This window comes from Triturus cristatus, chromosome 6 (genome assembly GCF_964204655.1).
Source record: "Triturus cristatus chromosome 6, aTriCri1.1, whole genome shotgun sequence".
NCBI lineage: Eukaryota > Metazoa > Chordata > Amphibia > Caudata > Salamandridae > Triturus > Triturus cristatus.
The window spans coordinates 1,120,693,244-1,120,706,586 of NC_140589.1; the positions used below are offsets into that span (position 1 = coordinate 1,120,693,244).

At 41.7% G+C, this 13,343-nt stretch overlaps 1 protein-coding gene across 8 annotated transcripts in view; it reads left to right on the forward strand.

Moving 5' to 3' along the window:
* Positions 1-13,343, forward strand: part of SPAST (spastin) — a 675,354-nt gene that overhangs the window by 9,491 nt on the left and 652,520 nt on the right. For 4 of the 8 annotated variants that reach the window (XM_085611992.1, XM_085611995.1, XM_085611994.1 and 1 more), the window contains exon 1: positions 156-406. The exons of the other annotated variants lie outside the window; for them this stretch is intronic. In XM_085611992.1, coding sequence (XP_085468118.1) covers positions 286-406 — 121 coding nt within the window. In that variant the 5' untranslated portion in view covers positions 156-285. Of the gene's footprint in view, positions 1-155; positions 407-13,343 lie in introns of those variants that run through there. 8 annotated transcript variants of the gene reach the window in all.

Here is a 13,343-nt window from a genome sequence, read left to right on the forward strand (position 1 = left end):
CGCTCAATCCCAGTCACATCAAGAACTCGGGGAAGCACTCACGGGACACTTCTGCAGTTCTCAGGCCGTTTATTGCATAGCGAGCATGGAAAACATGACGCGTTTCGGCTATGCCTTAGTCTGAACATCAGACTAAGGCATAGCCGAAACCCGGAAGCCCCGCTGCACAAGCGCGGCCTGCGGCACCTCTCGTACCCTCTGCTGGCTGTCTTCGCGTTACTGCGATTCCTCGCTCTGCAAGTGGGATTGTTGTGCGCCTGGTGCTGGCAAAGAATCGCCCCGGGTATGGCGGCTTGCGGCTCTCAAGGGCCCGAGCAGGAGCGACAGGCGGAGCGCGTACGGGCGGCTCACCGACAGGCCTTCGAATGCATCTCGCAGGGTCTGCGCATCGACGAGGAGCGCAAAGGTGAGAGGGCGGGTGGGTTGCGTTGTCAACATAACATGCTGATTGATTCTACGACCGATTTGTTTATACCGCGCTGCCTCATTACCTGCTTCGCCAGCTGAGAACATATTCACGTGGATGTTTTTGCTTTCCAGGTGACGCGAACATTTGACACCGCCCTATGGGTGTGTGTGTTTATGCGAGACCCGAGATGCGTAGTGTACTTCATTCGGATGAGGGATGTGATTTTAATTATTTATTTAATGCATTTTTATGTAGCGCGGACTTTACCCGAAGGTGTCAGAGCGCTGGACAATAGAACCAGTACATTACAGGAGAGAAATGTTACAAAATAGAACGTTACAAAAATATACAGGAAATTAGAAGAGGTAGGGTAAGAGCATAGAAGGCAAGAACACAATATCAAACACAGAAAGCTAGGGTGAGGAATGTACAAGAAAATATTACAAATTTACAATGATGAACGAACTTCCTAGAGAATGTCTGAGAATGAAGGTATTAGTTCTGAAAGTGTCTTTGGAAGAGAAGAGATTTGAGGTCAGTTTTGAAGATCCGGATAGAGATGGTGACACGTAGTAATGGAGGAAGCGAGTTCCAGATTCTCACCGCATTACCTAAGAACGATTGAGCCATCGATCTTTGCCTTTTGAAGGAGGGGGCTCAACCAGAAACTTTTCCGCATTCCGAGAAGGTCTTGAGCCTCCAGACATTTTCAGTTTATTCGCCAGATAACGAGGGGAGGAAGTGTGCAAGGCTTTGTGGGTGATGCAGTCAGTTTTGTAAATAGATCTTGCCTCGATGGGATGCCATCGAAGAGAAGACAGGATCGGAGTGATGTGGTCACTTCGTTTGGACCCTGAAATAATGCGAGCTGCTGAATGGAGGACGGATTTGAGGGGGGAGAGGTGAGATTTGGGTAGGCCAGTCAGTAAAGAATTGCAGTAATCCAGTCTAGAGAGAACCAGCGATTGGACCAAGGTTTTGAGGTCTTTATCCGGGAAGAACCGACTAATCCCCCACAGAAGGGGCAGCTGGAAACGTGCGTTCTTAGCAATGGAGTTGATGTGGGAGATTAGGTTGAGTCTTTTGTCAAGTTTGACACCTAGGTATTTAGCGCTGTCGACAATGATGGGTTTATTGTGGAGTATATTCAGCTGATCCATCCAGCATTGAATTGGGGGGGGGGGGGGAGATAGGAGGAGGAGGAGGAGGAATTCAGTTTTGGAGGGATTGAGAATGAGTTAGTGAACTAACATCCAGTTGTGAATAGAGTTGAGTAGTGGGAGATCGTGTGCGGAAGACACCTTGAGGTAGATTTGAGTGTCATCCGCATAGAGATGGTAGTGGATTACAGATTTACTTAGGAGGTTCCCTAATGGTTCCAGATAGAGATTAAACAAAGTGGTTGCAAGGCTGGAACCTTGAGGGACGCCTTGACCTACCGCCAATGGAGACTAAAGACTGTATGCTATCTTGATCATTTGAGATCTGTCCGAGAGGCAAACCATTTAAGCACTGTGCCTTCCACGCACATTCTCTGTTAAAAAGTGTTAAGGATGGTGTTGTGATTAAGTGTCAAAGGCTACAGAGAGGTCAAGAAGAATCGGAAGGCACGATTCCCCAGAATCGAGTATATGCAGCGCATCATCAATCACTTGCAACAGGGCTGTTTCAGTGCTGCAATTTTGAAGGAAGTCAGACTGGAACACGTCAAGGAGATTTTCGCTCCTCAATGGGGGTGGGGTAGGTGACCTGATCCACCAGTTATTTGACCTTTTTATCAAAGAATATAGCAAATTCTGCTGCTTCCTTTGAAGAATCCTCAGGCTTGATGGTTTGGGGAGAGAAGTTTGGGTTTTTGATGAGGTCAAAAAGTTTTTGGGTCTGTTTTTGGCTGAGTCGAGGAGGGATCTGAAATGTGATGCTTTTTCATGGAAGATGTGCTTGTGGTATTTGGATCTTCCTGAACGCAAATGAGAGAGATTGGAGGTTAGTAACAATTATTATTGATTATTAATGGAAAACCGGAAACTGTGTCACTGTATTGTTCTCAGGCTGAGTACTTTGCGTTCATTCTTGATTCTTTATGAGTTGACTCTGGGAAACCTTTCTCATTGAGGCACTCTATAGGGAGGCCAGCTAACAGTATTTGCAAAAAAATAATCTGTGGAGGGCACTTGTGCATTTAATTGTAGAGATATTAACAACAATGGAACGCACTTTGTAATAATAGTAGGCTATAAGCGTTGCCTTGTTTGGGTTTTGGTAAAGCGCAGCTTATACCTAAGTGCTTCATGGCACTAGAGTTGGCAACAGAAAGTGTTAGTATCACCAAGTTCAATGGTGCTTAGTTTACTGACCTCAAAAGGATTGATGGCTGAGTAGGCCTTGCTGGTATTTGTTACATGCAGATCAATTCATTTTCGTTAACTAGTATGTAACTTACGGAGTCCTCCTGCAGCTGCAAAAATCCACCTACAAGGTAAGTAGCTTACATTAAGGAACTAGCAGTGTGAGCGAATTAGATGTTCTCAGACTTTGATTGCGTAGGCATGGAGCAATGGTTATACTTGAAAAGGTTTATTTATAAGACACAATGCTTGAAATTGAATTTGCTCTTCGCTATGGAACCGATACAGCGATTGCAGGTGCAGGAGAAACATGGTCAGGTTTTTTTTTCAGGATTAACATCCGTCTGGGATCATGTTTTTAATTTGCTTAATTTTATATAGTGTGTCCTTAAACAGACAAGAATATACCACTGCACAATAATCGAGGCGAGATTAAAAAAACGGCACAGTAAATCTTGTGAATTAAAGGGGAACACATTCAGGATTTGCTTTGTAGCATGAAGATGCTGCTTGTCTTTGGAGGCCACTGAAGTGTCTCAAAATGTAAAAACATATTAATCACAGTAAACATTTTGCATCTAATTCTGTATAATGTATTTTGTATCTGCTTTGACTCGCCCAGTGTTGTGAACATCACGATCTGGGCTCGAGAGGGGGCACCTTTAAGCATGGGTCCTTGGAAGAATTGCTTTTTTACCAGTGGAATGTAGAAGAAACGATTTACAACATAACCAAAGGCGGGCAAAACTAGGAATGGATCTAAAACACGTTATTTCTTCTTTTTAGGCAATGTACAGCTTTGTAACTTTTTGATAACTGTGCACCCCACTGAATCACAGAAGCAGGCGTGGGACCTTAGCTGAAGCAATTTCTACTGTTTGAACCTCAAAACAATGCCCACAAGTAAAGCAATTAATATACATCAAACAACATCTTAAAATCAGTGGTAATTAATGAGTAGGCTGGAGCATTTCGAAATGTATTTTCATTGCTAAAATGTTAAGTGATAATGATGATCCTCCCCAGGTTCCTTTACGTCCTACAGAACACCACCTTTTGTTTTTCCAGGGCATGGTTCAGGGAACTGGGCAGTCTAATCACCAAGTTTCTCTGGAGCGGAGGGCGAGCCCGCGTGGCTCTGTCAACTTGTCAGATTCCCTCTTACGATGGAGGCATGGGGATGATGCACCTGAATTTGTATTTCCTGGCGGTGCGTCTACTGGTCATCCACGACTGGTTCAATGGGGGCTGGTTGGATCCAGCATACAGGCTGGAACTGAGCGAACTGGTGTTTGTGGACATCCAGGCCATGATGTATGGGGGGCTCATTCCGACCCGACTGCCAAGCGTGACGCGCTCCGTGTTCTTGGCCTGGCGGGCAGCGCTCCGTCATACTGGATGGACGGGGAAGCTAACCCAATGTACCCCCCTCTGGCATGGGGCGTGGCTCCGGGAGGTTAGTGGGCTGCAGGGGTTTAGAACCTGGGACCTTATTGGTATCGCCCAACTCGGGGACGTCTGGGTAAGGGGCCATATGATGTCCTTCCAGGAGCTCTGACATCGCTACTCCCTCCATTCATCTCAGTTTTATAAATATCTGCAATTGAGACATGCCCTCCAAATGCATATTGCGGACAATACGAGGCTGCCCGAATACAGCCCCATAGTCGCCCAAACGATGTTGGGAGACTTGGGTAAGGGGGGGTGTCCCGCATTTATCGCACCCTCAACAACACTCCCACAACCCTAGACATGTTGAGTGACCAATGGGTGAGCCCCCTTGACGAGGTGGACTGGCGCGATGCCCTTATGGCCCCCAGAATAATCACAGTCTCAGCCAGACTCAAGTTGGTTCGGCTCTACTACTTGCACGCTGCGTACCTCACTCCCCTGCGCTTGCATAGAGCGGGCTTGCGTCCGGATGCGGCATGTGCGAGATGTAACCACGCCCGTGCTGACTTCCTCCACATGGTCTAGTTGCGTCCTCGCTTGGGCCAGTTCTGGGGAGCCATTGAAGTGGAGCTGACGGAGGTATTGGGATGGGAGGTTCCTCACGATCCACGTCACTCCTTGCTGGGGATTACTGATGGGTCCAGGAATGATAAGTTGTTTTTTAATACAGCTGTGATGGTGGCCAAGCGGGACATTGCGGCGGCCTGGATAAGCCCTGACCCACCCACCCTGGAAAGGTGGCGAAGTGGGGTGGACTGGTGCGCGACCCAAGAAAAAGCCCTTTATAAAGCTAAGGGGTGCGTTAAGAAATACCGCAGAGTGTGGGGAAAGTGGTTGGGGAATGTGGAGGGTCCAGCTTAACCTGGTCCTAACTTCTGTCTTTGTACTTTCGCGGGGACAGTGAGCCGGGGGTGCAATGAACGTGCGAATGAACTCAAGCCTGTGATTTCCGTATATTGGCAGAATTGTTCCTATGTTTTTTTTTTTTGGTTTTTTTTTTTAAATCAATAAAAATGTGTTTATCAAAAAAATGTTAAGTGATATGCTGAACTCTAGCATATCATATGCAATATGCTCCTCCTGCGTGCTCTTTGTTGGTGCATACCTTTACACCACTTGAGGCCACCAGTCGTCCGTACGAGATTCTGTTTGCTGTGTTTGTGCTGTTCCCTCAATTCAAGCTAAGGATAATAATTTTTTTTCAGCCACTAGTTTCAAATTGTTTCACATTTATAAAGTGTTTTTAAAATTTTATAGTATTACTTAATTTTCTAAGCAGATGTCGACCTAGGTTAAAAGCTGCAGAATCATTGGCCTTACCTTTAGTCCTCGTGCTGCACTCCGTCGTCCACTCAAGGCTTATTCCGCTTTAAGGGCTCTGTAGTTGGGTATGGCTTTTAGAGGCAGTGGTGATGCTGATAGATCAGACTTGGCATCTATTCTTTATCATTAGAACCCAAATGTTAATGTCACTTGACGTTCAATTGAAAAATGATCTCTCAAGTTTTCCATTATGCGTTATCACTTGTTCTTGCTTTTTCTGGTCTTGATATAACTTTTGCGAATGAATTCCTTACAGGTGTTTCATTTGTCAAATAGATAACAATATTGCAGTTAAGATTTAACTTGTTGCATTCTTAATAGATTATAAGTGTTGTGTGCGGATTTAGATTCCGTATATAGGTTTCCCGATTTATGCCCTTATATAGATACAATTCACATAGCCCTTATTTGGACATAGAAATCCGGCCCTTATTTAGACATAGTCCATACAAACCAAATACAGACATGGCCACCTACATCCGTCCATCCACGTCACAATGAATTCTTGGAAAACCAGACCCTTAAGCCTTTAGGAATTTCCCTCAGCTTGAATATTGATTTCTCCAAGAACTCATTAAGTATGCATGAACATCTATTCCTTAGGGATTCATTCATGACGTTCCTCTGGCCGACTTTTACGTCAATACTGGCATTCCTAGACACCTTCAAGGTATAAATATACCAGCACTTGCCCTGGCAAATTGTGGTTCCCGGAGGATTCGATCCAACCCAGACTACGCGGTTCGCCACGGCAATTATGGAAGGAGATCGAGTTCCAGCCTGATGCACTGACCTGACGCTGTCGTCCTCCTCGCAGAGAATCCAGCTCCAGTGCTCTCCGACTTCCCTTGCAGGGGGTTAGACTATTGAGTCCAGAAAAGAGATTCCAACCTCTCTCATTCTAAGGTATGGAGCTGACTAGAACTTAAAGAAACTTTCGTTATGAGTGATATAATCTGTCCGGTCATTAACCGTACATTAAGGGGACGCAAAATGGAGGTAGCACAGTGAACTACAGCTGGTAAATTTCAGTGGTTTTTAATATTTAACACCAAAGGCTTTGACTCACATTTGCTTCATGCCTGGTCGACGAGATTAAAAATGATAAAACATTACTCTGCGAAAAATAAATCATCATGTAAGCAAGCCGGTCCTAGGATCACTAGTGGATCACTGGGGCTTAGAATCCTTGAACTCGCACATTTTAGATTTGATGTAAATGTGGAATTCTCTTTTAATCTTATATGAAACTTCAAAATGTTATACATTTTTATACTGATGGAAGGATGCGAACCCTATTTTATTGTAAATTTGACTATTATGCTGTAATGAATTCTTAAACTGGTTGTGACTTTTTTGTTGATGTAAATGATCATCTTATTGATCGAATAAACGTGTGTGTGTGTGTGTGTGTGTGTTATCTACTGGCAGTCGCCAGTAGATAGTTATAGTTGGGACCTATTTTCCATAGGAAAGCCGCAACATGCTATTCCCAATAAGTCTGGCGCCGATTGACGAATCTTCGTGAAATTTTCCAAACTTTTGGCCAGCTGCACTCCGACCCTGAAAGTTTCGTGGTGATTCGTCAAGCGGGGGCCGAGAAAAAAGGGGGGTCCCAAAACGCGTTTTCCCCATGCAATTTCCCATAGGATCTGTTGTCGCAGCTACAGCCCGAACTGCTGAACGGAATTACACCAAATTTGGCAAAGAGGTAGTCCTCAGTTCAGACTCGTGCCTTTTGCATAAATGGTGTGAATCTGTTCAGTAGTTCCTGAGAAAATTAGAGTAAAAAAGTTAGTGATATCTATGGCCGGGGAGGATCTGCGCACCCTACCCGCACCGTAAGCGCACCCTCCCCGAACCGAGCGCGCACCCTGACGATCACACGCTGAATGCTAATTGGTTGTCGAGTGTCTGTCTACATGCAAAACCAGGAACTGTTGGCGGCCATTTTCTGCCTCGGTAGAAGCGAGGCTGAAGAAGCAAGGGGAATAAGTGTGTAAAACATATAAAGGGGGCAGAGTGGAAATACTCTGACCCTCTAGATCTGCTTAGGGGGTCCCAGAAGGAAGTATCGGTTACTTCCTACCTGAGAGGACGTTACCCTCACGGCTTATCTGCAGCCTCCGTCGCGAATGTTTACATCAGAAACATTGCCACGATAAAACTGACGAATCACAGTGTTGACTGCGAATCATTGCAACGCTGTTTCTATTTTCTTCGCCACAAGAATCTTGATCGGCCATCTTTCCATGCTTATGCAAAGACCAAAAGTTCGAAATCATTTAAAGAAGCTACTTGCTTTCAATACAGAATCTCTGACACTCTTAATTTGTTATCATCGTTGCTGGCGTTGTTCATCCTCATTTACCACCAAATCGTTTACCAGTTTTTAGACATTTTGGACTCATCTAGTATCGTTCCTGGATGTCCATGACAACTTCACTGGTCTATAATATGATTTAGTCTAGGCCCCTCGGACAACAGAAACTTATAAAATTCACGCCCTGAAGAAGGTGGCACCCACATTTCTGGGTGATTGCACCGAAACGCGCGTTGGCGTGTCCTACTGTACTGTTTAGTTGTTTCCATCACCCTAACAGTGTATACCAACTATTTGTGGAGAGTATTGTTCTGTGTGTATATTTTAAATGTGGTGAAAATGAAGGTGTAGTTTAATTTTTGGCTGTGTAAGGTTGAATGTTTTGCCTGGTTAGTATGAATGTGATATGATTATTTTTATACCCCTTTGATTTTCCTGATGGGGCCAGCTTTAGATTTTGTAAATATCCTTTCAAATACCACATTGAACTGTTCCTGGATATTCTGTTCCTTTTATATGCATCAACAAAATTACTAATAAAAATTATAATCTTCAATTATATACTTGGTGTGCTCTCTCTCGAATGGTCCAGCCTGAGTGACTTTGAGGGTTATATATCAGAAAGATTTAATCTACTTATTATTATCTAGACAGGCAGAGCAAAACTTTTTTTCTTGTAATTGGTCCCAGAAGGACCCCCTGGGGCACCCCCCTTTTTTGTTTTTAAACGCCGAAATGCGCGCATGGTGCGCGCATCCTATCGCGTTGGGTGCACGGATTCTCTCGCGTTGGGTGCGCGGATCCCAAAAAAATGGGAAAAAAAATATAAAAGAAAGTTTTGAACATATAGGTTAAAAAAATATTATTAAAAATATAAAAGAAATGTTTGAAAAACCCAATAAAAACAAATAATATTTTTTAATTTTGAAATGATTTAAAAGAAAAAAATAGGTAAAAAAAATAGTGTTAAAAAAGAATTTCAAAGAAACATAATGAATGAAATTGACACACTGAAATTGAAAAATATAGAAATCCAATGAAAATCATTAAACATAGATAGGAATTAGCATTTAAAAAACCTTTGAAATTCACTAAAAAACCATAGGTTTCATGCACGTTATAGTTAGGAATTGGCATTTAAAAAACCTTTGAAATTCACTGAAAAAAACAAAGGTTTCAGGGGCATTATAGTTAGGAATTGGCAGTTAAAAAACCTTTGAAATTCACTGAAAAAACCATAGGTTTCAGGGGCGTTATAGTTAGCTGGACATTTCCCTCGTCCAAAACCTTAGAAATTCCCCAGTTATAGTTAGTTCAGCTAACTATAACTCGCGCCCCCGCAATGCACTGCTGATGACGTCCCTATTACATCACTCATGACATGGTCAGTGACATCACTGATGACATCTCAAATGACATCACTCAGTGAGTGTGTATTTCTGTAAAATGTAAATATGTTTTATATATATATATATATATATATATATGCACGCTCAATCCCAGTCACATCAAGAACTCGGGGAAGCACTCACGGGACACTTCTGCAGTTCTCAGGCCGTTTATTGCATAGCGAGCATGGAAAACATGACGCGTTTCGGCTATGCCTTAGTCTGAACATCAGACTAAGGCATAGCCGAAACGCGTCATGTTTTCCATGCTCGCTATGCAATAAACGGCCTGAGAACTGCAGAAGTGTCCCGTGAGTGCTTCCCCGAGTTCTTGATGTGACTGGGATTGAGCGTGCATTTATTAACGCGAACGCACCTTCGCGTTTTGAAGCACCCGTCTTTTGAGTGCGCTTGTTTGGAGGTGCAGTGGGAGCAATGATATATATATATATATATATATATATATATATATAAAAACCTATGGAAGAATGAGTGGGTGTATAAGTGTGTGAATGGATGATTTAGTAGGTGCGTGACTGACTCTATAAGTGAGTCATTAAACGTATCTTACTGCAGACTAGTGACTAAACTTTGTGAATGTCTGTATCTGTCTGTCTGTCTGTTGGTGTATAAGTAGCTGCATGGTTTTGTGAATAGCTATATGAGTGTCTCTATGGGTTATTGATTGGTTGTCTGAGTATCTGTATGGGTGTCTGAGTGTTTGTGTGGGTGGGGTGTGTGTGACTCTGTGCATACATGTGTGAGTGGGTGTTTCTATGGGTGCATGGTTTTAAGAGTGTATCTGTGATGGACTGTATGGTTGGGTGAGTGTATGTATGGGTGTGTTAGTGATTGAATGTATATCTCAGTGGTACATGTGTGAGTAACTACATATGTGAAAGGCAGTATATATGTGTGTAAGAGTATATAAGTGGGTATATGTGAGAGTGTGTGATTGTGAGAGTGGCTGTATGGATGAGTGTGTGCTTGTATCAGTGATTGTATAAGAGCGTAGGAATGTGGTACTATTTTTATGAGTAAGTGAACTTGTGTGTGTATAACTGCATAGGTGAGTAAATGGGAGTGTGATTAATTATTTGCATGACTGACTAGGTGTGAGAGTACCTCTATGGATGATTGGCGGTGTGTGAGTGTCTATGTAGGTGTATAAATGCATATGAAGTCCTGTACTGAGTGACTGTAAGTATGAGTGACTGTACAGGTGAGTGAGTGGATGTGTGTGTAGATCTAAGAGTCAATGAGTGGGTATGTAGTTATTGGTATTGGAGTATCTATGGTTTTGAGAATGGACGTCTGAAATTTTGATTGAGTATATCAAAGGGTGTGAGAAGATGCACTAATTTATCACATGGATGATGTCATCAGCGATGTCATTTCAGATGTCATCAGTGATGTCACTGACCATGTCATGAGCGATGTAATATGTGACGTCATCAGCAGTGCATTGCCGGGGCGTGAGTTATAGTTAGCTGAACTAACTATAACGGGGGAATTTCTAAGGTTTTGTACGAGGGAAATGTCCAGCTAACTATAACGCCCCTGAAACCTATGTTTTTTCCAGTGAAAATATATATCTATATCCTACTGGCGGTTGCCAGTAGGTAGTTATAGTTAGGACCTATTATCCATAGGAAATCCACAGCATTCTATTTGGAATAACTTTGGCGCCGGTTGACGAATCTTCGTGAAATTTTCAAAACTGGTGGGGCGCTCCGGTCCGCTCCTGAAAGTCTTGGGGTGATTTGTCAAGCGGGGGCCGAGAAAAAAGGGGGGTCCCAAAACATGTTTTCCCCATGCAATTTTCCATAGGAACCGTTAATCGCAGCTGCAGCCCGAACTGCTGAACGGAATTACACGAAATTTGGCAAAGAGGTAGCCCTTGGTTCACACGCGTGCCTTTTGGTTAACTGGTGTAATTTACTGTTTACTTGACTAATTTATAGTGTCTCACTAAATATATTGGATAGTGACTAAACTGTATGAACATCTGTATCACTTTGTCAGTTGTGTAAACTGCTGCACAAGTTGGTTACTAGCTACGTGAAAGTCTATATTAGTTATTGATTAGTTAACTGAGTATTTGTAAGGGAGTGAATGTGTGTGCGGTTTGGTGGAGGGTGTGTGACAGCCCAAAGATGTGTGAATAGTTGATTCAGTAGGTATATGAAGTTAAAACTACATGTTATAACAGTTGTTTGGGTGAGTGAATATATTTATGGGTGTGGTGATGAAGAAATATATGTCTCAATGGTACATGTCCAACAAACTAGAAAAATAAAAGCCAGTGTATGTGTCAGTTGTATATAAATAAGTATACATAAGACTCAGTGATTGTATGAGTGACTGTATGGATAACTGTATACTTGTAATAGTGATTTTATAACACACTAAGTATGAGTTATTATCTATATGAATAGATGAAGTGGTGTTTTTATAAGTGTATAGCTAAGTAAAAGAAAGTATGATCCATTGTTTGCATAAGTTAGTAGGATGACTTCATAAGTGATTAGGATGTGTGCTGGTGTGTAATGTTGATATAGGTGTAAAAGTATATTTAATAGTGTTTTATTGATCATTGACAGCATGTATGAGTGAATCTATAGGTAAGTGATTAGATGTGTGTGTATAGATCTATGAATCACTGAGTGGGTGTTTAGAAACTTGTATTGGTGTGTCAATGGTTTTAAATCTGGCACTCTGTATTTTACAGTGAGTGATGAAAGGTTATACTAGTGTATGATGAGGTGTATCTGATTGTCATGTAGATGATGTCATCAGTGATGTAATTTGAGATGTTATCAGTGATGTCACTGACCATGTCATGAATGATGTAATATGTGAAATCATCAGCAGTGGAATGCGGGCGCGCGAGACGTAGTTAGTACAACTAACTATATCGGAGGAATTTCAATGGTTGTGTGCGAGTGGAATGTCCAGCTAACTAAAACACCCCTGAAACCTATGGTTTTTTCAGTGAATTTCAGAAACATTTTTTCATGCTAATTCCTAACTATAACAGGCCTGAAACCTATGGTTCTTTTCAGTGAATTTCAAAGGTTTTTTAAATGCTAATTCCTAACTATAACAGGCCTGAAACCTATGGTTCTTTTCAGTGAATTTCAAAGGTTTTTTAAATGCTAATTCCTAACTATATCAGGCCTGAAACCTATGGGTTTTTTCAGTGAATTTCAAAGGTTTTTTAAATGCTAATTCCTAACTATATCAGGCCTGAAACCTATGTTTTTTTCAGTGAATTTCAAAGGTTTTGTAAGTGACAATTGTTAATGTGTTAATTGTTATACTGATTTTTTGGGAAACTGATTTACTACATTTTTTTAAACCTATTTATTTTTAGATATTTTATTTTTTCAATTACATTATAATGACATTATACATTACAATACAAAATATACTTTCTCAGAATGAATTACTTTAGTTTAAATACTTTGCAAATAGGCAATAGACTTTTAAGTTCAGTAGTTACAGTTGTTGCAATGGGCAACACAATTTCAAACATAATGCAACATTGAGGTCAATGTGAATTTCTAGTCAAATGCAATTAGTTACTTTATGGATTACTTTTCCAACCACAGGACTGGATGCTAGATTCAGTTCTTGGACATCTCCTGTAAACAGTTGAGTAAAAGCGTTTTGGTTACAGTAGTGATTTTCAAGGAATATTATTGTATTTTAAAAGTTGACACTTAGAATTTTATTCACATAGAATCACCAATGTTATCCTATGGCAGAAATTTCACTTAGCAGGTAAGTAGTGTTATCATTACTTTTTCTTACTCAGTGGTGCATCCTGGATCCAGCACTGGTGCATCTCCTGTAAACAGTTGAAAGAATGTGTTTAAGTCATACAGACGATTTTTTAGGAATATTTTTAGTTTGTGAAAATAGACAGAAACTTTTCTGCTGAAAACCACACAATGGATTCCTATGGAAGGAAATACAAGTTACTGGTAAGTACACTTAGAATTACTTTTCAGGGTCAGTGCTGGTCTAAAAGATGCAGCACTGGGTTCTCTCCTGATAACAGGTGAGTAAATCTGAATTCGTAGTTCGGCTGATTT